General features: G+C 42.5%; 2 protein-coding genes and 1 pseudogene across 3 annotated transcripts in view; 2 read left to right on the top strand and 1 right to left on the bottom strand.

Annotated features, from left to right (window-relative positions):
- MYO1E (myosin IE) overlaps positions 1–3196 on the bottom strand; it is a 208231-nt gene extending 205035 nt beyond the window's left edge. Inside the window, exon 1 of the mRNA XM_060097270.1 lies at positions 2830–3196. Within this exon, the coding sequence (XP_059953253.1) occupies positions 2830–2832 (3 nt within the window). The 5' untranslated portion in view covers positions 2833–3196. The remainder of the gene's footprint in view (positions 1–2829) is intronic.
- Positions 3197–3348: 152 nt separating this feature from the next.
- LOC132488718 (vasculin-like protein 1) overlaps positions 3349–24260 on the top strand; it is a 45672-nt pseudogene continuing 24760 nt past the window's right edge.
- The window catches only part of FAM81A (family with sequence similarity 81 member A), a 134688-nt gene continuing 113805 nt past the window's right edge, over positions 3378–24260 (top strand). The window contains exon 1 of one of the 2 annotated variants that reach the window (XM_060097265.1): positions 3378–3453. The gene's annotated coding sequence lies outside the window, so the exon portion shown is untranslated. The remainder of the gene's footprint in view (positions 3454–24260) is intronic. The other variant, XM_060097267.1, reaches the window with a different exon arrangement.

Genomic DNA, 24260 nt, shown 5'->3' with positions numbered 1-24260 from the left:
TAGACAGTCCAAACTGGTCATGGCCACAAAAGAAGAACTTCCTTTGTGGCTGATGATAAAGCCAGATTCTACAAAGGAAACCTTAGATGGGTATTATTATTGATTAAAGTCAAAGGAGATTGTTGTACCCTCCTAACCAATGTATACTAAATTATAGAGACATGCAGAGATTTTTTTGGTGTTTTTCTTTCTTTTTTTTTTTTTTTTTTTGGTCCTTCAAGTCTAAGAAAAAAAAGAAACAAATTGCTATTGCCTGGTAGTATTCTTGGTTCTCCAAAGACAGAGAAAAATGTCCCAAAGTGAGTTTTCAGGAGGAAATATAAGGTAAACTGTAAGCTGTACACTTTGTTCATGAGTCAGAAAATAGCAATCTTCCTTATGAATCACAAATGAGTGAGCCTTGGTAGGGCCTTTGGTACAGGTGGAGAGCCTTCCTAATCTACTACCAGATTTCCTAAGATATCTCACAGAGAGCAAGAGACAGAGAAATCCATAGTACAGGTGCCAAGGGCCTGATGAGTTATATTCTCCATGCTAACACTGAGCCACACCCACTGGAGGCATTGCCCCTTCTCTTCCTGTTCTAAGCAGCTGAGGGATGCAGCTGGGCAGACTCAGACAGATGTGAAACACAAAATGAAGCCTCATTTGGCTGGAAGGGGATCTTACATAAATAGTAAATACTATAATAACTGAGATTTCTGACTATTTAAGCTGCTGATGCTCTGTTCTAAGGCAACTTCACACATCCAATGCACAGACTTAATTTTTCAAGCCAGCGAAGAAATGATTCATTTAATTTTTGCCAAATTACTCTAGATCCAGTAGATGGAGTGATGGCGCAGCTCCTATTTCAGGACAGCCAGCTGTTTCAACTTTTCTGTCAGGGAATCGGGGCCTCAGCAACTGTATCTGATGCACTGATAGTCTCCTGGAGGCCCACAATACGGCCATCTGTGCTGTTGGCAGGGAACATCAATAGGTAAGTCATACCCCTGTCCTTCAATAGACACCCTACACACTCTGGAAACAGCTCTTCCTTAGAACATGCCTCTTCTGCACCCACTTCACAAACCATCTACTTCAACAGCAATGGACCGAATTGAGCATCCAGTTTCTGAGGTCCCCGGAAAAGTCATCTTACACTACTTTTTAGTCTCTCCAGCATGAAAAATGAGTGAACTAAGGGAAAGTTAACTTTCTCAAGGTACCACTCAACTATTTAAATTCAGCAAGATTTTTTAAGCTCTTGACATACAACACATTTTTTTCTTTTAGAATTATTGAACCATGGAAAATAATTATAGCAATTATAAAGTATTAAGACTCACACTGCTTAAGTTCAGGTAGCCAGTTAGGCAGTGGCCCCATTTACGTAGCTCCACCCAAACACACAGTGTAAGTAAATGGTTCTCTTTAGGGGTTTCAAAAATATGGGGTGGACTGACTTCTTAAACCCTAAAACTGAAAGGGAAATTTTATTTACAGATAAAGCGTCCTCTTCGGTAGACACAAGGGTGACATAACGTTGGACTAGGTGAAAAGAAAAAGCTTTGGTCAAGGATGCCCTTTTAAAAAAGATTTTGGTTTGTTTCTTTTTAATCATTCTTTTGAATAAACACAGCACTGGATCAAGGGCTGCTTTTGAGTTTTGTGTGTAGGTTCCTATGGGCCTTTCCTAATTTCCCTCAGGCTCCTGCAGGATAGAGGTTTTTAAATTAGTGCTGTACCGGTTATCACTATGACTTAGCACCCTTTTCACAGTCACTAAAAAACAACAAAAACCAATCAGAAGAGGACCAGTTCATCCACCTAAGCCGGATTATTTGAAAAGAACCAAGTGTGGAAACTATGAAGCCTTGTAATAGAATTTTTCCCCCCTCTGATAGACTGCCAATCTCTTCAAAATAGAGCCCTTGCTTTTGTGCTTAGGAAAGAAAAGTACACCACCCCAAAGCCCAAGGGATGCGGCTAAGGTTATTGGGGGCGGGGTAGCCGAGGCCGGGAGGTCGGGGTGGAGGAAAAGTCAGAAACGAGTCAGAGAGAGAGCCAGACACTTCCATCAATACCCAAAGTACCAAAGGAAAAAGAACAAAACACTCGACTTCCTCCCATGCGTACCGTTCGCTGTACACCCGAGAAGTGCTAGCCACCTCGCACTTGGGGGAAGTGGAGGAGGGTGGTGTTTACTCGGCCTTTTTGGTGCAAAGACCCTCCGGGCCGGCGCCCAGCGGAGCCCAGGCCGGCCTGGCTCCCGGCAGCCCCGCGACACCCTCGCCCGCAGCCTCCAGTCCACCGCCAGGTGCTCGCCCTACCTGGCGCCCCGCTGCCTTTGTGCGGCCGCGCCGCCCCCGCCGGCGCGCGGATGCCAGCGGGACAGCTGCGGCGCTGCCGGGCGGCCGGGGGAGGAGCAGCGGTCCGCGGCGCCGGTGCAGCGGGCGGGGAGCGCGCGCACTGAGGGGCGCAGGCGGCCGCTCCCACCTTCCCAGCGGGAGGGAATTGATACCCCCCCCCGGTGGACCGTGCCCCTGAACGCGGATCTCCCCGCACTCCGGCTTCCGACAGCTGGCAGCCATAGCCACCCCGGCCACGAAAAGTTTGGCGACGCCGAAGTGACTTGAAAGAAAGTTTTCCTTGGCCCCTCACTCCGTCTCCCCCAGCCCCGGTTGAGCGAAAGCTGCAGGAAATAAGGGCTCGCGACGTGCCGACTCCCGCGTCCAGCTTCTCCACCCCTGGCCTCGGCAGCGCGCCCAAGGTGGGTGCCCCGCGCCCGGGCTTCCCGCCCCATCCCTGGGTCAGGCGTCCCAGGACGCCGCGCGGCCAACTCACCATGGTGACTCGCGCCGCGGTCGCGCCTCTGCCGGGTCCGGCTGCCGGGGAGCTGGGGCTGGAACGCAGTCTCCTGGGCGAACTTCAAAAGTTGGTTCCCTTCGCCAAAAACAGGCTCTCGACACCCAAGCACTCACAGGAACCAATGGGAACCCTGGGGGGACTCCATCCAGGCGGGATCGGCGGCGGTAGGTGAGGGCGAGCAGGAGGCGGCTTAGCAGGCGGGGCGCATATTGCGGAGGGCAGGGGTCCACCCGGACCGGGCGCACGCCGCCCGCCTAGGTGAGTGCAGTGCTCTCCGCGCGCCTGACTAGCTGCCCTGCCTCGCTCCTCTTCCTTCGGCCACCTTCTCCGTACTCCTCTGGCTGAGCCTCAGCTCGGGCAGGGCAATCTGTCCATAAATGGAGAATTCAGCTCAGGCCTGACCAATCAGGGTTTGTTTTCATAGCGTCACTCCTCAGGGAAACCGTAGTAGCCAACAAGCTTGGAGCTGCTGGAGTTTCCAAAGCCCTCTGGATCCTGTAGTCCTCCGCCACGCCAGCCTCCAAAGAGCGCTGCTGACCCAGCTAGCTCCCGGTGGCATGACTTGAACTGGTAAGAAGAAAACCACTCTGTGAAAGAGAGGTAAACTTCCAATTTTTTTTTTTTCTTTTAAACGCGAAAGTTAGAGTAAGTGTAGCTGAAGTGGTATGATTTTTCCCATAACTTTTTTTTTTAAGAAGGAAATATTTTATCAGCATAAAAGATCAGAGTCGTGGCAGCAGCCCAAAGGAAATCCTTTTTCTTTCCAACGTCTGGATTGTGAGGAAAGTCAAAAATATCGTTTCCCCCACCCTTTCTTTTACCTGAATTTCCTTGGAAAACAAAGGAAGGCTTTTTGAGGGGGAGGCGGGAAGGGGGAATTTTGATGGTGAAGAAGTTGCACGTGCAGGGAGGCCAAGGACAGGGGAGAGAGGTGTGGGAAGAATGCGCCATCCAATCTCAGTCAACACAAATCTGTTGAGAGCAATTAGCATTACAATCAAGAAATCAGGTGGGCAGTGAGGAGAAGATTGCGGGGGGGCCGGCGGGGGGGGGAGCAGAATCCTGAAATAAAGGTAGAGGGTCTGATATTATTGTTTTCAGGGTTCAGGAAGTAAACTTGGTTGGTTATAACAGGATGGTCCTCTCTGGATCTGTGGTAGGTAAGACTTGAAAGCTTCAGGGCACAGAAAAACTATGAAGCATAATGATTTATTGTGATTTACTTTATGAACTTTGGTGGTAGCCCTTCACTTGAATAAAGGATCCTGGAGTTGGAATGGATGTTAAAAATCCTCTTGTCTAGAGTGGGTAAACAAAATGTAGTGTATCCATAGAATGGAATATTATTCAGCCTTTAAAAAGGAAGGAAGTACTAACACATGCTACAACATGAACCTTGAAAATATTAAGTGAAAGAATCCAGAAAAAAAGATCCCATATTATATGATTCCATTTATATGAAAATAGAGAATGGGGACATCCATAGAGACAGAAATTGGTAAATTATTGATTGCCAAGGGCTGGGGGAGGGGAGGATGGGAGTAGTTGCTAATAGGTGTGTTTTCTTATTGGTGAAAATATTCTGGAATTAGATGGTGGTGATGGTTGCACAACTTTGTGAATATACTAAAACCATTGAACTGTACATTTTAAAAGGGTGTATCTTATAGTATGTGAATTATATCTCCATCTTAAAAACTGAAAGAAAATCATGTTGACCAAATTTTTTTTTTAAAAAACATGCTGACCAAATTCTCGTAGTAATCATCCACACAGTTAGGCAAATAAATGTAATTGAATGCCTACCATAGGTCATCATGGCCACTGTGAATACAGTGGTCTCTGCCTTCACCAAGCTTACAATTTTAGAAGGAGGGAAACAAAAGATAGATTTTAAAATAATAAATAATTACAGGAAAGATACAAATACAATAAGAAGTAACAGTAATTTTGTGCAAGGAACTGCCATATTTGGAGCTATAGTTTAGGTAATTCATCTGGTAGCATTCTGTAGCACAGACTGGACAGGAAACCATGAGACATCTGTTGAACACTCATTATGAACTAGGTCCACACAGGCGTGATCATTGGCTAAATACATTCAGATGTGATACATTATTCTCAGGTAAATCTGGTTCCATGTCTCAGAGGTGTGTCAGCTTCAAACTGCAATCAGGCATTTTAAGAACTAGTGGAACAGGGAATTCCCTGACGGTCCAATGGTTAGGACTTAGCACTTTCACTGCAGGCGCCAGGTTCAATCCCTGGTGGAGGAACTAGGATCACCGGGAAAGAAAAACAACTAATGAACAGATGTTACCAAAAGGGAAATCTGAGCTTACCAGTTACACAAAAAACACTACTTAGGTTGGAATTGACGCATTGCTTCAACCACCATCCTGTCCATGCAACCTTGATTAGTAATCAGACTGAGATGGGCTTTGAGGGATACAAGCAAAGATGTAGCTGTTTTCCCCAAGGTTAACCTAAGGATATGCAACACTGAAAATCTCTTAACAATCCATCACCAACCTATCAGTCTTGGATTTATCTAAAACTACCTTGACACTATCTGTCAGTTGTATTAGCATTTGAGATTTTTTTTTAAGTGCTTACTTTTATTTGCCCTAATAATGTCTTTCCAGTTTCCAGAAGTGTTCCCAGCTCTAGTAGGTGGGACTTTGATGAAGATGTCTGCTTGTGTTCATTTTTCATGATTTTGTAATATAATTCCTTTCCAGATTAAATATAAATATATAAATTAATGCCTACGCCTAAGCAGTACTTAGAATATGAGATTTCATGCACATAAACCTGAATTTGTAGTCTGGATTTTCCACTTAACTGGCTGTAATGTCTTAATTTCTCTGAGTTTCAGTGCCCTTATCTATAAAATAGATTGATATTTCTCTGAGTTTCAGCGCCCTTATCTATAAAAGATTGATGTAAGTCTGAAATGAAATGTGTGCAAAGATGGTCAACAAATTTTGGTTCCTTTTTCCTTTCCCTTCTGATTAGGGATTCAGACCTAGATCCCTGGGTGAGATCAGATGGTCCTTGGCCCTCTGAATTGCATGCCAACTCCTGGAGGCTGTTTGTGTGTGCCCTTTTCTTCAGGGAGAGTTAATAGCTTTCATCAAATCCTCAAAGATTCGGTAACTGCCAGAACATTAGGATCCACAGCTCTTGATCATATTAGTTATGCCTCTCTGGATCTTTGTCTCTATTATTGTGTTTTTCTTGAGTCATAGGGATTAGAACTGAGTCTGATACTAAAAGCACAGAAGTTCTTGGACTCTCAAAGCAAAACCCACTAATTCACAGTTTGAGCATAGAATACAGTGTGTGATGACGTGGAAGAGCCTATAATTTCATGAAGAATCCCTTCAAGCCCTCCCCTGCTCCATCCCCATCTTCGGAAGGTACCTTGTCAGTTTTGCCTGGGGTGACCATACATCCTGGTTTACTTGGGGGAGCCCGGTTTATGCCTTTATCTCAATGAAATGATAAAGTGCACCCCTCTTGCATTCCCAACAGGCCTAGTTTGAATGATAAACCATGGTCACCATAGATTTTTTGCCAAGTTGCACCCCTAAAAAAATCCTCACTTTTTAAAATGAAAGTTTTTCCAATTTTCTTGACTTCACCTATTTTTCAGAGGACTCAATATCTTACCAGATATTTATTCTTATGATCTCAAGATCAGAGTAGCAATGAAGGGAAAGCAACTTTCAAAATTGTAAAACTCATTCTAGACACATGATGGAGCTAGTCAGATGAGACTTTATACAGAAGTTGGCATGATTAACTGCGTTTTATCTGGGGCAGAATGAAAAGGAATGAAATAAAAAATCAAGATGAATACAAAGCTCAAATCCCCATATGAATCCATCAGTGAAAAAAAAAATCACTGCTCATGTATTTTGGAAAATAATTAGTAAGAAGGTAATATAGGGCAATGAAACGAGTTTCCACGTCAGTACCATGAAAGAACATCAGAATGCGTTCACCACAGTACAATTAAAGAAAAATTTGTTAATGGAAAAATGAGGGCAGAAATCTTTAACAACACACTAATGAAAGAGAGGCTTGCATCACATCAATGTGAGATGTCCTGGGTAATCACTGTTTCTACCATAACAGGCATCATTTATTAGGTTCAGTAGGTATCAGATACTGAGCTAAGTGCTAACTGTGCAATATCTTATTCCATCTTCCATACAACCCTATTAACTTTGTTTGCAGTTAAGAAACTAAGTTGAGAGAGTTTTAAGTAACTTGCCCAAGATATCACTCAGCTACCATGCATCAAATCTATATATTTGTCTGACTCTGAAGCCCAAATTTTTACCCTCTAAGCAGTGACTCTGTAGTAGGAATGCCCATTAGAAAAAATTTCCCCTTATGCAGGCCCAGTATGAATGGGAGCACACCTTAGGAGCCTGTCCAAACCAGGATCCTGGAAAAATTCTTGCTATTTATTTAATTCTTTTTTAAATTGGTGTATAGCTGATTTACAATGTTGTGTTAGTTTCTGGTGTACGGCAAAGTGATTCAGTTATTTTTATTTATTTATTTATTTATTTATTTATTTATTTATATTCTTTTTCAGATCCTTTTCCATTATAGGTATGATAAGATCCTGAATATAATTCCCTGTGCTATACAGTATGTCCTTGTTCTTTATCTATTTTATGTATAGTAGTGTGTATCTGTTCATCCCAAACTCCTAATTCATCCCTCCCTTCCTTTCCCCTCTGGTAACCATGAGTTTGTTTTCTAAAAAAATTCTTGCCTTTTTATGAATTACATTTGTATAGAGAGTTTAAGTCAACTTCAAACATTCTGTGTTCTTCTAATATGTTAATATTGATTTGTGAAAAGGATATTGCAGAGAACTTCAACAGTGGGATAATGTGATATGATGTTACTTTTTTATATAAATTTATTTATTTATTTATATTTTTTTGCGGTACACGGGCCTCTCACTGTTGTGGTCTCTCCCGTTGCGGGGCACAGGCTCCATACGCGCAGGCTCGGCGGCCATGGCTCACGGGCCCAGCCGCTCCGCGGTATGTGGGATCTTCCCGGCCCGGGGCACGAACCCACATGGCCTGCATCGGCAGGCGGACTCTCAACCATTGCGCCACCAGGGAAGCCCTATCTTTTTCTTTTTGTCTGCGTTGGGTCTTCGTTGCTGTGCACGGGCTTTCTCTAGTTGCGGCAGCTTCTCTTGTTGCGGAGCGTGGGCTCTAGGCGCGCGGGCTTCCTTAGCTGTGGCATGTGGACTCAGTAGTTGTAGCTCGCAGGGTCTAGAGCACAGGCTCAGTAGCTGTGGCGCACGGGCCCAGTTGCTCCACGGCATGGGGGATCTTCCCGGACCAGGGCTCGAACCCGTGTCCCCTGCATTGACAGGCGGATTCTTAACCACTGCACCAGGGAAGTCCCTGATGCTACTTCTGATTAATATAACTTTTTTGCTATCACAATTATTTTACCAAAATAAAAGAACAGGAATTACTTAAACATATGTTTAGATTGACAGCTTACTAAGTGCACGTTTATATAAATTTATGATTATATTTTCTCTGATACAAGCCAATCTTTTCTTTTCTTTCTTTCTTCCAGTGTCAATTTGATTTTTACATTCAGAAGATAAGCCCTGACCTTTCTCCAGATTTAAAAATGATTAAATAGGGCTTCCCTGGTGGCGCAGTGGTTGAGAGTCCGCCTGCCGATGCAGGTGACACAGCTTCGTGCCCCGGTCTGGGAAGATCCCACATGCCGCGGAGTGGCTAGTGCCGTGAGCCATGGCCACTGAGCCTGCGCGTCCGGAGCCTGTGCTCCGCAACGGGAGAGGCCACAACGGTGAGAGGCCCACGTGCCGCAAAAAAAAAAAAAAAAAAAAAAAGATTAAATAATGAGTAATACTAGTTATGGTGTCCCATGATCTATCAAGGAGTGAGGTGATCTACAGAAGGGAGCTTTGCTGATAACTGAATCTCCTGAATCAATAGTGTGACCACAGCCTGGTTTTCTTTCTTCTTCCCCCTACTGTCAACTTATGCTGTCTTATTGGATTTTGTGTATTCTTTTAAGTCATCTTTAATTTTTGCTGGAACAAGGCAAGGCATGTATGAATAAATATAAACATTTAACAAACTAAAAAAATAACACATAACTGTGTGAGCCTTCCCTTGTTTAAACACTGAAACTTTTTTTTTAACTTGGAGGAAAATTTTTCTACATGCTTCATTGCCTTTTGAAAATATGCTGAACATCAAGCAGCCTGTGCTTGAAGACTCAAGGTCATCACTATAAATATCAATTATCGCACAGGGTTATACTGAACTGAGGTCCTTGGGGACTATTGAATGGAACCACCGTTTGCCACTATACTTTATGGCCCTGGACTGCTGTACTTGTACAGTTATACTATTTTTTCTTTAAATTTTATATCCTCCATTGTTAGAGACTTTTTTTCTCCTGCTATTCCAGTCTAGTCTTCTTTAGTAACAAGGAGAAAAAAAAAGAAAGAAAAAAAACGCACATGGGTTGTTTTGTGAGAAAAATATTTTAAAGGAATGTATGCCCCAGAGCCCAGCAAAAAAAAACAACACCGGGCTTCCCTGGTGGCGCAGTGGTTGAGAGTCTGCCTGCCGATGCAGGGGACACGAGTTCGTGCCCCGGTCCAGGAGGATCCCACATGCCGCGGAGCGGCTGGGCCCATGAGCCATGGCTGCTGGGCCTGCGCGTCCGGAGCCTGTGCTCTGCAACGCGAGAGGCCACAACAGTGAGAGGCCCGCGTACCGCAGAAAAAAAAAAAAAAAACACAAAGGAAGATAGGGCTATATATGCTCTCTGTCCTTTTCTGGCTTCTCTGCAAGGATGGATGTTCTTCTCTGTCTCTTCAAGCTTCTCTCACTTACTCATAGTTGCTCCTCCTTCCATAATTTCAGCTTGCAAAGTGTCTTTAGTTCGTCGTGATCCTGACTCAGGCCCCCAAACCACCTTTTAGCTGTGCTGCCCACAACTTACTGGAAACTTCCCCCTTAGTCTCTGGGTTCAAGTCCCAGAGAAAGAAAGGGAGGGAAACAAAGAGAGAGAGAGTCTGACTCAACCAGCTCAACCTTTCAAACCATGCCACCAGGTCATAGGTCACTGGAAAGCCTATGTAAGGCTCTGCTTGAACAAGGTATCTGTATAGTCACATTGCAAGCAAATGTTGTCACAAGGGTAGTGTTCTAGAGCTACTGCACTATTAACAAAAGATGGTAAATGGGGACAGTCTCTGAGGAGGGGATACTCCAACTTAGGGGTACGCAGCCATTTGCCAACGGCGACTGTCTGCTACTTTAATTTATACACAGTTTTCTTGGTGAGGCCAGGAGGGAAGTTTCATTCACCTCTTCAACAGAAAAAATTGCATAGGTTTTGCAACAATCATCATCATTTCAACTTTATTGTCATACACCTATAAATGTATTTATATACTTAAGATGTGACATATGTTTTGCATTTATTATCATGCACTTAGAAATGTGTGTTTATGCATGCTTATAACTATTTGTATATACACATAGATGTGTGTGTGTTTAAGATGACATTTTTCAAGATATTGTTACAACTTGGGGGGATTTGTTTTTAATAGACTTTATCTTTTAGAGTGGTTTTAGGGTCACAGCAAAATTGAGGGGAAAGTACAGACTTCCCATACGCCTGCCCCCACCATGCATAGCCTCCCCCATTATCAACAGGGGGATTTACTTTGAATAGAGTGCTTCTTGGTGTGGGTGTCTGCATGTTGCAGCATGGTTTCCAAACCACTACTCTTTTCACTCACCACCATAGCAAACATTTGCTGAGCATTGTTGTAGGTGCTGGAGAACTGTAAGACAAGTGCCCTGTCCCCCTGGGAGTCACATCTTTCCATGCACATCAAAAACATACACAACAATGGGAATTCCCTCCTGGTCCAGTGGTTAGGACTCTGTGCTTCCACCTCGGGGGGCACAAGTTCGATCCCTGGGTGGGGAACTAAGATACTGCAAGTCGCATGGCATGGCCAAAAAAAAAAAAAAAAAAACCATACACAACAACACAAGGGCTTCCTACTTCAATACAAAACATACTCTCCAAAATACACACCACGTTAGATACATCAAATTCAAAAACAGATTTGTGTTTTTTTTTTTTTTTTTTTTTGGTGGTACGTGGGCCTCTCACTGTTGTGGCCTCTCCCGTTGTGGAGCACAGGCTCCAGACGCACAGGCTCAGCGGCCATGGCTCACAGGCCCAGCCGCTCTGCGGCATGTGGGATCTTCCCGGACGGGAGCACGAACCCGTGTCCCCTGCATCGGCAGGCGGACTCTCAACCACTGCGCCACCAGGGAAGCCCCAGATTTGTGTTTTTTAAGGAGAGAGTTCTATTTCCAGAGAGCTAAAACACAGTCTAAAATTCCTAGTTGTGCCTTGTCTCTTAGATATAGTCTTAAGCTGTAATTCCAAAATTTGGTAGATGTTCTTTAAATTTGAGCTCTCCACCCCAGCTGAGCAGAGTTGACCAGTTAAAGCCTAAAGGCAGCTTTCCAATTTGGGTCAGGCTGTTTACCTCCCTATGGATCAGGAATAGTTTTCTTTACCTGTAAAAACAGAAGTAATGACACCTCCACCATTTATTTCAATTAAGTCATGTGAAGTGATTAGAATAGTGACTAAGGCATAGAGAGTTCTCAGTATGAGTTGTCATTATTGAGGCTAAAGATTCACCAGCTAATGATTTCCTTCTGGGTCTCAATTGTTCTAAGTTTATGAGAACTATACTTCTGTTGACTGGTGCTTGCATTGATATTTTCCCCATATTTCACTAATTTTGATAAAGCAACAAGGCTAAATGCAACTTAGTACGAACATAATTGAATAAATGCTGTGAGACTGAGAAAGATGTTGGCACAGAAGGAACTGATCTGTGAGCTGAGCCTGAAGGAAGCAACCACGTGAGATCCATCAAAATATTCCTTTGTTACCTGGCTTATTGCCTGGTGCCATATAGGAAAGATGGGTCGGGTACATTAATATACAGTGTCCTTATTTGTGCAAAAGTGAATAGACAAAGGTCAAGGGCACCAGGTGATGGCCTTTCCCTTTTACTCTATTAAATTCCTGGAAATCCCAAAATAAAGCCAAATGTGATAAAGTTGATGATAGTTTCCCATAAAAGGATGCTTCAATAAGATATTGGTAACAAATGAATTATATATTTGACCGAGAATGTGATTCTAAAAGCAGCTATGACCATTATAAAGCTTCTGTAATTTTAGTACAGTTTTGCTCCAAATGGTATAAAATGGATATAAATGTGCACTTTTGTTATAGAAAGGACCTCAGTGGATTGAAAAGCATATTATAGCACATAAAAATACCATGCAGCTATCATAAATTCTAACTATACAAATTTGCCCTAAAATAGTATCCCAGCTCTAATAACTATTACTTAAACATTTCATTAGGAGTTCTTTCTTAATTTCTTTTCAGTTTAAAAACTGGGAGTGTGTATGAGAGTGGTGCCAGGGAAGGGGATGCTTAGGAATAATTTATAAAGTAGAAGTAATGGTTTTTTCTTGATTAATTTCCTTATAAAGCTAAGTTATTTAAACTAAAAGCACCTGGCAGAAAAAAAGGGGGAAAAAAAAGCAGCTAACAGAATAAAAAGTGGTTGAATAGATAAATAAAAACCAAAAGAAAAATAACCAGGCTCCCAATTTTTTTTGCAGTACATGATCATTGGTTTTAAATTACAAAAGAAATATACACTTCATATTATAAAATAAAGCATATGAATTCAGAGTTTGTAAAATAAAAAGTGAAAGTCTACTCACCCACACTCTCTCCTACAAGATTTTAAATGTGAGAAAATAGTGATTCCATTGGTAGAAACTGAGGCTCCAGAAAATGGTGATTCCATTGGTAGTAGAGAGGAGGCTCCAGTGTCAGTGAATTCCAAGTTAGACATGTTCAGTTGGAGCTAACAGAGATCTCTGGGAGAGATCTCTAGGTATCTCTGAGAGAGACTGGTTGAACCTCAGGGGAGAGGTCGGGTCTGACATTATCTGTGCCTTTGCGGTCTTCATCTAATTGTCCTCTTGTTGCTTTTGATACCAAACCATTCTTTCCTAAACCTTCTCTCTCTGTTGGCACGGCTGTGGGGAGACAGGTTTCATATATATATATATATATATATATATATATATATATATTTTTTTTTTTTTTTTTTTTTTGCGGTTCTCGGGCCTCTCACTGTTGTGGCCTCTCCCGTTGCGGAGCACAGGCTCCGGACGCGCAGGGTCAGCAGCTCACGGGCCCAGCCGCTCCACGGCATGTGGGATCTTCCCGGACCGGGGCACGAACGCATGTCCCCTGCATCGGCAGGCAGACTCTCAACCACTGCGCCACCAGGGAAGCCCTCTTCTATGTTTCTGATGAGAGTATAAACAGTTAGAAACCCTATGGAGAGCAACTTGGCACTATCTAGCAACATTACAAAATTGTCCAGTCTCCGACCCAGCCATTCTGCTTTTGGGAATTTATACAAAGATGTACATACCCAATGCAAATTAACATATGTCTACAAAGCATCATTGGTGTAGCAAAAGATTGGAAACAACCCAAATGACCATCATTTGTGGAACTGGTGAAATATATTAGGAGACAACATATAATAGGTTTTTTAAATTTTTAAAAGACTTTTAAAACGGGATGAGGAATTTCTCTCTGAACTGATATGGAATGATTTCCAAGATGCACTGATAAGTTACAATGAAAAGAGCAAAGTACAGAATAGTATGTATATCAAGAATCATATGTATATCAAGCTACCTTTTGTGTAAGAAAACAGGGATGGGGAAATAATAGGTTTGTGTTTATGTTTGCATGAAGAAACTGTGGAAAAGGCATGAGAAACTTACAGAAGTGTTTGTAAGATGTGGGAGCAGGGGCAGGGAAAAGACTATGCTGGATACGATTTATATTGCTTGATTTGTTTGTTTCTTTTGGGGAGGGGTACATTTTGTTTTTTATTTTATTTTTATTTTTAAAACATTTTATTGAAGTATAGTTGATTTACAATGTTGTGTTAATTTCTGCTGTACAGCAAAATGACTCAGTTATACATATATACAATCTTTTTCATCTTCTTTTTCATTATGGTTTATCACAGGATATTGAATATAGTTCCCTGTGCTATACAGTAGGAACTTGCCGTTTATCCATCCTATATATACTAGTTTGCATCTGCTAATCCCAAACTCCCAATGCTTCCCTCCTCCACCCCTGCCCTTGGCAACCACAAGTTTGTTCTCTATGTCTGTGAGTCTCTTTCTTTTTCATAGATATGTTCATTTGTGTCCTATTTTAGATTCCACACATATGTGATATCATATGGTATTTGTGTTTCTCATTCTGACTTACTTCGCTTAGCATGATAATCTCTAGGTCCATCCATGTTGCTGCAAATGGCATTATTTCATTCATTTTTATGGCTGAGTAATATTCCATTGTGTGTATGCATGGGTGTGGAGATATATATATATATATATATATATATCATATCTTCTTTATTCATTCATCTGTCAATGGACATTTAGGTTGTTTCCATATCTTGGCTGTTGCAAATAGTGCTGCTATGAACATAGGGGTGCATGTGTCTTTTTGAATTATAGTTTTGCCTGGATATATGCCCAGGAGTGGGATTGCTGGATCATATGGCAACTCTATTTTTAGTTTTTTGAGGAATCTCCATACTGTTTTCCATAATGGCTGCACCAATTTACATTCCCACTGACAGTGTAAGAGGGTTCCCTTTCCTTCACACCCTTGCTAACATTTATTATTTCTGGACCTTTTAATGCTGGCTTATATTGCTTGATTTTTGAACCGCTGTAAACATGTTACTCGGGAACGTTTTAAAATATTATCAAGCAAAATACATTGTTCCATATGGCAGAATAATACAAAGGCTAAATAGGGATCATGCAAACAAATACTTTGAAAATATAGAAGGGCTTCCTCTATATTTGGTGACATTTGGGCTGGCTGCCCTTAAATATTGATTTAGAAAGATGGTGAATTAGCATAGGATCTTCTTGGTTTTAGGATCTGCATAAGCAAAAGCCTAGGGGTATGAAAGCTTATAGAGTTGACTGGAAATGTTTCTCCCCAGGACATTTTCTCAAACTCATTGAGAAAATAATGAGCTGGGAGTCCATTTTTGTCTCTTTGGAACTGTGGCAAAATGAATTTGGATTCCCAGTCTTTGCTCAATGGAAAATGCAACTTACAATGCTTCTTATATACTGTTGATATTCCATCCTCAGATCTGTCAGATCTCATCCACTGCTCATCTTTGAGAAAAGTCACCAAGTAAATATGAAGTTACTTGTGCCACAAAAATTGAATCCCAATCCATTTTATGGCGAGACTTAGCAGAAAATTCAAATGATTAAACATGATTCTTAACCTCTTTATCCTTAATCATAAATAGGTCTCTTGTGATTAAGGGACTCAGGTTTGTGTAATAATTTAAGTGTTGAAGTCATAATAACATGTGCCTTAGTTGTATTTCTTACCTTTACATCTCTTTGTTTGTATCTTGCTATCCTTTCCACTGAACATGGACCATGGAAGAGCAGCTGAAGATTAGAGTAGATAATTCCTGATGACAGGATAAAGGAAAATCAACTTTGTTTACACCAAACCTCATGAAGTTGCTCAGTAATCCTAAAATGACTCATTTTAGTACTTTAAAATCACATTAATCCAGTTGCCTTGAAAACAGTGCTTTAGGGAACTGGATCCAATTATGTTAAAATCAATCTCTCTCGATCTCTCTCTTTCTCTCTCCCTCTCTCTCTCTCTCTCTCTCCCTCCCCCTCTCCCCCTTCCTCCCTCTCTCTCTCTGTCACACACACACACACACCACCTATACAAGGAACAAAAAATAAAGCCTTGAAGGAAATATAACAAATGTTTACATTAATGGGATTCAGGTGGCAGGACCATGGATGATTTTCTTTTCCTTTAACTTTTTATATATTTCCCACATTTTATTTCAGGAGCATTTTCATTTTCACTTTTATAGTGAAAACAGAAAAGAAAACAACCAAAGCACATACTTAAAAGCAGAGAGTGTGGTGGACCAGGGCCAAACACACTGCTTATCCCTCTCTTAGTTCATCTTCCAGGAAGCCCCGAATGAGCCTGTGGCCACCGCCCCGGGTCCAGTCTCAGCTATATGGTCGTCACATAGGTCCTTTAAAGCCTTCACACAGTCAGCTCTGGGGAAAGAGAAACTTTTACTTAGTTAACCTGAATGGGCCCTTTGTAGCTCCTGTTGTCACTCCAAGGTCATCTTCAGGCCAGACTCGGCACTGGGTCCCCTCCCTCGGTCACCCTTCTCCAAAACAAAGAAACAAATCCAAATTCCTAAACAGTCTCGAATAATGGAGAGTTCACTGACTTTTCTTACGGAAAGTTAGGCAAGCTCCTCAGAACATATAGAAAATTTCCCTAAAAATACCTGTATATACCTCTAATCTTTCTTCAAAATCTCTCTCCTAGGGACAGTGGTTAAGACTCCAAGCTTCCACTGCAGGGGGCACGGTTTCGATCCCTGGTCGGGGAACTAAGATCCCTCATGCCTTGTGGCACGGCCAAAACAAAAAACAAAAAAAAGTCTCTCTCCTAGCAGTCAGTTGCTTCATCCCCTTTTCCCCCCAAGTTGCCTTCTGGGGCCTGCTGTGCCTGATATTGTTCTCTTCTTCCTCAGCCGGCACGCGCTGCCCGGTAAAAAGAAAATCAGGTTGTCATCCAAATATGGACCACCTCATCTTTTTCAGGCATGTCTCCAAGGCTCCTGGTTCAGTTAGATTGATGTAATGGTCCCTAGAACTAGATAAAATGTATATTCTTAATGCCCTAAGCAACACAGACATGGAAACTAATACAGGGTTTGTCCAAAACATGTGGCCATAAGGATGAATCCTTAACTCAATGGCCTGTATGATCTAACCACTAACCGCTCTTAGGAGCTAAAATAGGGCAGTTTGAAGAGTAGGACAGATGCGAGGCCGTTTAGCATGTGGGTTCAGCTGGACCACTGAGCTGTGTGGGCTGTGAAGGCTTCTCTCCCAGAAGGTAGCCGGCTGGGGCGTGGGGTGTGGTAGGCCCCAAGACAAGAGCACAAATGGAGGCCCACAAACCATATGTCTAAATATTATAACTCAAGCGAACAAATCATTAAATAAAATATGTTCTGTCCTCCTACCTTGACAAAAATACCTCAGGCAACCTGGAAGTCCAGGTTTGAATTTAGAATTCTTGGACTCCTTAGAGTTCCTTGCCAGAATTCTGGGGTTCCATGTGTTTTTCAGAAAACGGGGTTGCCAAACAGTCCACTCCTAACTGATAATCTTTTTACGTCTTCCCCTAGATGATTTGGGGAAATTCAAGGTCAAGGTCACTATTTATTAACTGCCAGTGCTGCTAGGGGGTAGGGAGTGGGTTTCATGACTTCTAAATGTTATTTATGCCACCTCAGTCCCCTCTGCTGAACAGGGTATTGGGAGAGCTCAGTGGACCATGGTCCACCCTGACCCCTTGGTGCCCTTTGGCCAGCTTCTTACATGACGCAAAGTGCCCCTCTGTTCCCTGCAACTTTCTGAACTGTTGGGATGAGCACCAAGGGGAGGACCTTTAAAGGCAGAGCATATCAGCAGGAATTGTTAGTTTCCCTGTTTGGTCACAGATAACCTTTCCTGATACCTAGGCTGGGAGGCAGAGGGGGAATCTGAGGAGGGTAGTTAAAGATGACCAAGGCCTGGAGAAGGGCCACCATGCCTTCTATCTCTGCACCTGTGGTTCAGGTGCAGTCAGTTCTGTTGGGGGCATGGGGACGAACTGTATCACCCTGAAGTCTTCTGACCCTTCTCAAGTGGTGTGGACCCAACCGTGAGACAGGGCAGCTCTGCAGGCCAGGAATTCAGAACTTCGGATCTGGAAGGGATGTGGGAGGGCCTTAGAAGCTGAGCTGATACCCTGGAGCTGGATGTGCTATGTAGTCCCTTCTTGCCCCCTGACTCAGGCTGGAGGGAGGCGGGTGTGCTATGAAACTGCGGAAGGTATTAAGCTTCTCTTCCCCCAGTTTAGCTACTAGGCTCTGAAAGACTCTGCCATGAAGGCTAGTTCATGTGATCTTATCCAGGAATGGCGTAAGGACTGGACACAAAAATTTTAGAGAGGGGTTCATAAACACATAGGGCATTATATCAAGACCTACTCTGCAGGAGACAGTATTTTAGGGTAGGGCAGTTGGTGAGATGGAAAGTCCATAACATCTTACCTTTCTCTGAAGTTTATTCCTGTCATCCCCACCAAAACCCATACTTGGAAGTCAGTTCACCATCCTGATTTTGAGCGAAATATCATTAACTTGATACTTACTCTGCCACCTGCATTTTCATTTCAAAAGTACAGTTACTGGGAAATGCCATTGGGAGTTTGGAAAGAGAAATGATGTAACTCCTGAATATTATGGGTTGACCAAAATGGAGCCCAGGAGGCCAGGTTTGCACTGGGTTCTCATAATACCATCATTAGGAAGCCTACCTTAAATACGGCAAATTTTGTGTTTTCAGGCCTTGAAAATATATTTCTTACAAGTTTCATCCAAATTACTCCCAGGAGCTGACACATAACCAGAAAAACAGCTTCAGCAAAAACTATCTCAATGTTACCTCCGGGAAACACTTGGTTTTTGCTGAACATCGTCTGAGAGAAACTTCCAGCCAGTCAAATAGGCAAGTCTGGCCTCACACCAGTCTGGCAAATCTGGTTTCTGTCCAGTGGTGCTGGTGCCACAGATCCTCTTTGGGAGATGTGCCAGCCACATTGCCTCAGTGCAAGTTCAAGGTTGAGCACGAAACTTCTACCCTTTCCCTTTCTCCTTATCAGTTATGGGAAAAGGAGAACCCTGCTACATTGGTTACAGTGTGACCCCTGGAGCCAGGTAGGCGGAAGGTTGTTAAACAGAGTAATACAAGCACAATCAGTTGCAGGGGGGAAAGAAGGTTTCATGTAATGGAAGGGAGAGAAGTCATTTTATTTGAGTTCCTGCGGCATTATTATTTTGATTTTCTTTTTTTTTTTTACATGAATTTTCTGATGACTGTTCATAAATGGATATTTCCAAGTTGGACTCTCTGACCCCTGTGCTAGAGGCTAAACTTGCATAAATCCTCGTGGCCATACTCTGGGGAGTGAGGCTACTTTGTGGAGTCCTTTGGCTGGAGCCCTGAACAAGAGATTCTTGTTCCAAGCTGGGGCATGTGACTGTGCTTTTGGAGCTGGAAAAGAGAATCAGATGGACTATTACATGGCAAATTAATGGGTCATTTAAATTAATGAACATTTGCCTTCTGATAAGAGTTATTGTTGAAGCTTCTGCTGGCTTAAGAAAAGTCCAAAAATACAGCATAATTAGGACCTCAACCTATAAGATTATCAGATTGGTCCAGACATTTGGACCTTATTCTACTGATAATCTGCAATTATTTTTATTTCAGATTTCTAAGATAGTGTCCAGGTTTTGTACTTCTACCTAGCTCTTGGCCATTATTACTTTTGTTTATACTTTAAAGCCTTTATCAGTAACAGGTGAGCCAGTTAAAGCAGAAACCCTTGGTGTAACGGTATGAAACACCATCACACTGTATTTGACCTCTGTAAGGCTCTGGGGGAAAAAGGTGAACTAATCAGTATAGACTCACTGCTAGAGTCTGCTAAAGAGTATATCACCAAATGCTTATTAATGGTGCTACAGATGAGCTGATCTACGCAGATACACTCACTCCGCTGATCTTACTGAAATCCATCCTGACAATCTGTTTCTGCACCTAGTGATGGAGACAAACACTGGCTATCAGGATTTTCCAGATTGCTTTCAATATTCCAAATGTCAAACCATCAGAGTTTTAAAAATTACTTTTGACTTGCCAAGTACGACAACATCAGGTACATGGAGAGTAGGAGATGCCAGTTATAAGACATTGTGTGTGTGCTTTTTGCCTTGCTGTCTCAGGTAGAAGGGGCTGTTCACTCTGGTGTGGAATTTTGTACTAGTAGTTTAGTGAGAAATTTCCTGCACCTGGAATTCTGTTCGCTACACAACCAGAATAATCTTCTACACATCACATCACCTGTCTCCCCTGTCCCCAAACACTCCAAACGGCTTCCCATCACATCTAGAATGAAACCCGTGTTTCCTGTGGCCAGTGAGGCCAACAGGTGTGGGCCCTGACCACCAACCTGAACTCATCTCCTACCACCGTGACTTCCTGTCACTCCACTCTAGCTACACTGCTTTCTTTCTGCTTCTTGAACACATAGAACTCACACCTGCCCCAGGGCCTTTGCACATTCTCTTTCTTTGGCCAGGAATGCCCTTCTTCCAGATCTTTGCTTCTTTTGGTCTCTCAAGCTTTTGCTAAATTGTCACTTCCTCAGAGAGGTCTTCCTGATCACCTGATCTAAACCAGCCACCTTGTCTCCTGCCTACCCTACCCTCGTTAGCACTCATGTATAGATCATTTCATTTCCTGCTCACCGTCTGTGTCTCCCACTAGAAGATAAGGTCTCTGAGGGCAAGAACCTTGTCTAGCATAGCCCCGAGCCTATAGCAGGAGTTTGGTAGATGTATGTTGAATGAATAAATGAGCAGGTCAGCCTGCCAAGAACAGACTGAGAATGGGAAATGTGAAGGTGTGCGTGGTGCAACTATATGCCTCTCGTGCAAGAATGACTACTACTTCATTCTGTTCATCCTTGTCCCTGAACACTTTAGAACAAAGTGTCCTCCACATGCAAGGAAAGAACAAGCCCTCCCAACTGGTCTTGGAACTCCGCCCCTTCCTCCCACACTGCCTCTTTCTAGAAGCAAATCCCAGTTATTCTATTTTGATCCCAGCAGTCAAATCAGATTTGACTTTTCTGGGCTCATCTAGGCATCTCTCAGGAGATAAGGACCCTTGTGCACATCTTGTTGCCCAGATCACGTCTCCCTTAGAGCGTCTCATAGGACAGTCAGCTTGGGACAGTCACCAAGGATCCCAGAGCATCTGTTCTGTGTGCCTGGTAACAAATCTCATTCCTCTTACTTTCACAACTTGACCCAGGACGAGGTGAAAGAATGTCCAGGGATGCCTGGAAAGGGAGTGTGGAACTGTGGAACCATTGGACACAGAGGCATTGGTGGGTCTAAGAAGCTGGAAACAGTGTCACAGCAGATCTTTCCAGATCATTCTCATTAAAATATCCAGAGTGAACTTCCCTCCAAAGTAAGAAACAACCCTCAAACCTCCCTGTAGGCTATCCCCACATTCCTAGTTCTGGGATAAAATATAATATTCAAGAAGCAGTGGCTTTGTGCCAGCTGCGGAGCTGAATGCTTTCTGCAAGTTAGCCCATTTAATTGGTATTCTGCTTTAGAGATATGCATTGTCATCTCCCATTTTACACGTGGGGAGATTGTGGCTGAGGGATGGGAAGTCATTTTCTCCAACTCACATGGTTTGCAAATAACCAGGATCATAATGTAGTTACTAACTAACCACTGTGTTATTTGGCACTCCAATTTAAACCAGTTAGTTACCTACACTACCTTTTTTTAAAAAAATTATTTATTTATTTCTTTATGGCTGTGTTGGGTCTTTGTTTCTGTGCGAGGGCTTTCTCTAGTTGTGGCAAGCAGGGACCACTCTTCATCGCGGTGCGCGGGCCTCTCACTATCGCGGCCTCTCTTGTTGAGGAGCACAGGCTCCAGACGCACAGGCTTGGTAGTTGTGCCTCACGGGCCCAGTTGCTCCACGGCATGTGGGATCCTCCCAGACCAGGGCTCGAACCCATGTCCCCTGCATTGGCAGGCAGATTTCCAACCACTGCGCCACCAGGGAAGCCCACTACCTTTTTTTAAACAGCTTTATTGAGGCATAATTTATATGTCATAAAATTCTCCCATTGTAAGTTTGAGATTCAATGCAACCGTCACCACACTCCAGTTTCAGAACATTTCCACTGCCCCAGATATTTCCTCATGACCATTTTCAGGTAATCCCCCTCCTACCCTCAGCCCTAGGCAGCTGCTGATCTATTTTCAGTCTCTACAAATTTGCTTTTCTAGATACTTTGTATAAATGAAATCATCCTGCATTATCTTTTATGGAAAACTATTTGTTTTGTGAAGACTGTTTATTAGTTCTCAACATTCAGTTCAGAGGTGTGTTGTGGATGAACACAAGAAGGAAGATATTGTACGTCCACTTCTGCAGGAGGCCTGGAGGGAAAGTGTGTTTGTTAACTGTTCCTGGCTTCTGAGGAAACAGACCTGGGCACTGCCAGGCTTGAAGCAGAAAACCAAAGTGGGGGAATCATACATGTTGATTTTTCTGTTCTTTTATTTCTAAAAACATGGGGAATCGATATTAATTCATGAACTTCTACTCAAAATAGTTTCAGGAATGGTTCTATTTTAAATAAAATACAGAGAGTGAAATGAAGCCCTACAAATCTCATTGAAAAAACGTAATCCAGAGAGCCAACCTACGGCACACCAGCCCGGCTCCTACCCGGTAAGGAAGCTCCTCCCTGAAAGTGGAAGCGAGGAAGACAATAGCAAAGAGTTAACTCCTTTCATTTCCACCCCAAATCCACCCACTATGGCCATAAAAACTTGCAATATTTATTTTTGCTCCAGACCCTGGGTTCTCTCTAGTTATCTTGCTCTACTGCTTCTGGACCCTCCGTTACTCCTGAGATGTCTTTCTCTGGGGCAAAGGCCTAAGTTCCTCTCCAAGGTGGAGAGACAGACGAGGGAGCTGAACCCCTTCTTTCCTCCTGTTCCTCTGAATGAAATTCCCATTCCACCCAGAGAGAGAACAAAGCCCCTGCTTCATGACCATGCGGTCCATTCCAACCCCTCTCATACCCATTTCTCTTCTCACCAGGAACAAATTCTCTCCACAGGTGGAAAAGCAGCACATGGGCTCATGAAGCCCCTGGGGTAAGGCTATATATATATGTGTGTGTGTGTGTGTGTGTATATATATATATATATATATATATATATATATATATATATATATACACACACACACACACACACACATATATATATATGGTATTCAACATCTTATAATAACCTATAATGGGAAAGAATCTGAAAAAGAATATATATATATATATATATATATATATATATATATATATACACACATGTTATAAGATATTGAATATAGTTTCCTGCACTAGACAGTAGGTCCTTGTTGTTTATCTATTGTATATATAGTAGGGTGTATCTGTTAATCCTGAACTCCTAATTTATCCCTCTCCCCCGACACCTGTCCCCTTCAGGAACCATAAGTTTGTCTTCTATGTCTGTGAGTTGATTTCTGTTTTGTAAATAAGTTCATTTGTATCATTTTTTTAGATTCCACATATAAGTGATAGACGGTGTTCGTCTTTCTGTCTGACTCACCTCACTTAGTTTGATAATCTCTAGGTCCATCCATGGTGCTGCAAATAAGCAAGGCAGTTTTAAGTTTTATTCATAGGCTTCTCTGGTGCAGGAGCTCTGGGGAGACTGGCTAGAAGCCTAACAACAACAACAATAACAATAATAATAGCTAGCATTTATTAAGCACCACTCTGTGTCATGCTCTGTATATCTCACCTGTTTTTTCTCATATAATGCTTAGAGTAACTCTCTTAGATCAGTAGTATTATTCACCCCATTTTATGGAAAACTATTAGTATTATTAGTACAGATATTATTCGCATAGAAATTATACAGAATTATTATTATTAAATTATTAGTAGCACAGACTTTTTATTATATCTGTATTATTAGTACAGAAATCATTAAAGTGTAGAAATTCTTAGTACAGAAAATAGTATCAGTACTATTATTATAGTGCTGAAGTCATTAATTGTTACTGTAGGTGGGGGATTCCCTGGTGGTCCAGTGGTTAGGACTCGGCACTTTCACTGCTGTGGCCCTGGGTTCAATCCCTGGTCAGGGAACTAAGATCCACAAGACACACAGTGCGGCAAAAAAAAAAAAAAAAAAAAAATTATTACTGTAGGACATAAATTAGTGCAAAAATAATATCATACTATTATTAGTATAGAAATCATTAGTGCAGAAAATAGTATCAGTACTATTATCATCAGCCCCATTTTTTTAGGTCACTGAGGCTCAGAGAGGTTAAGCAAACTGACCTAAGGTTACAGAGTTGGCAGTGGAGCTAGCTGAATGCACTCAGCTCTTAACCATAGCAATACTCTCCCCCATTTCCAGCTCC

This window comes from Mesoplodon densirostris, chromosome 4 (assembly GCF_025265405.1).
Source record: "Mesoplodon densirostris isolate mMesDen1 chromosome 4, mMesDen1 primary haplotype, whole genome shotgun sequence".
Lineage (NCBI taxonomy): Eukaryota > Metazoa > Chordata > Mammalia > Artiodactyla > Ziphiidae > Mesoplodon > Mesoplodon densirostris.
This window is presented reverse-complemented; position numbering and strand designations above follow the sequence as displayed.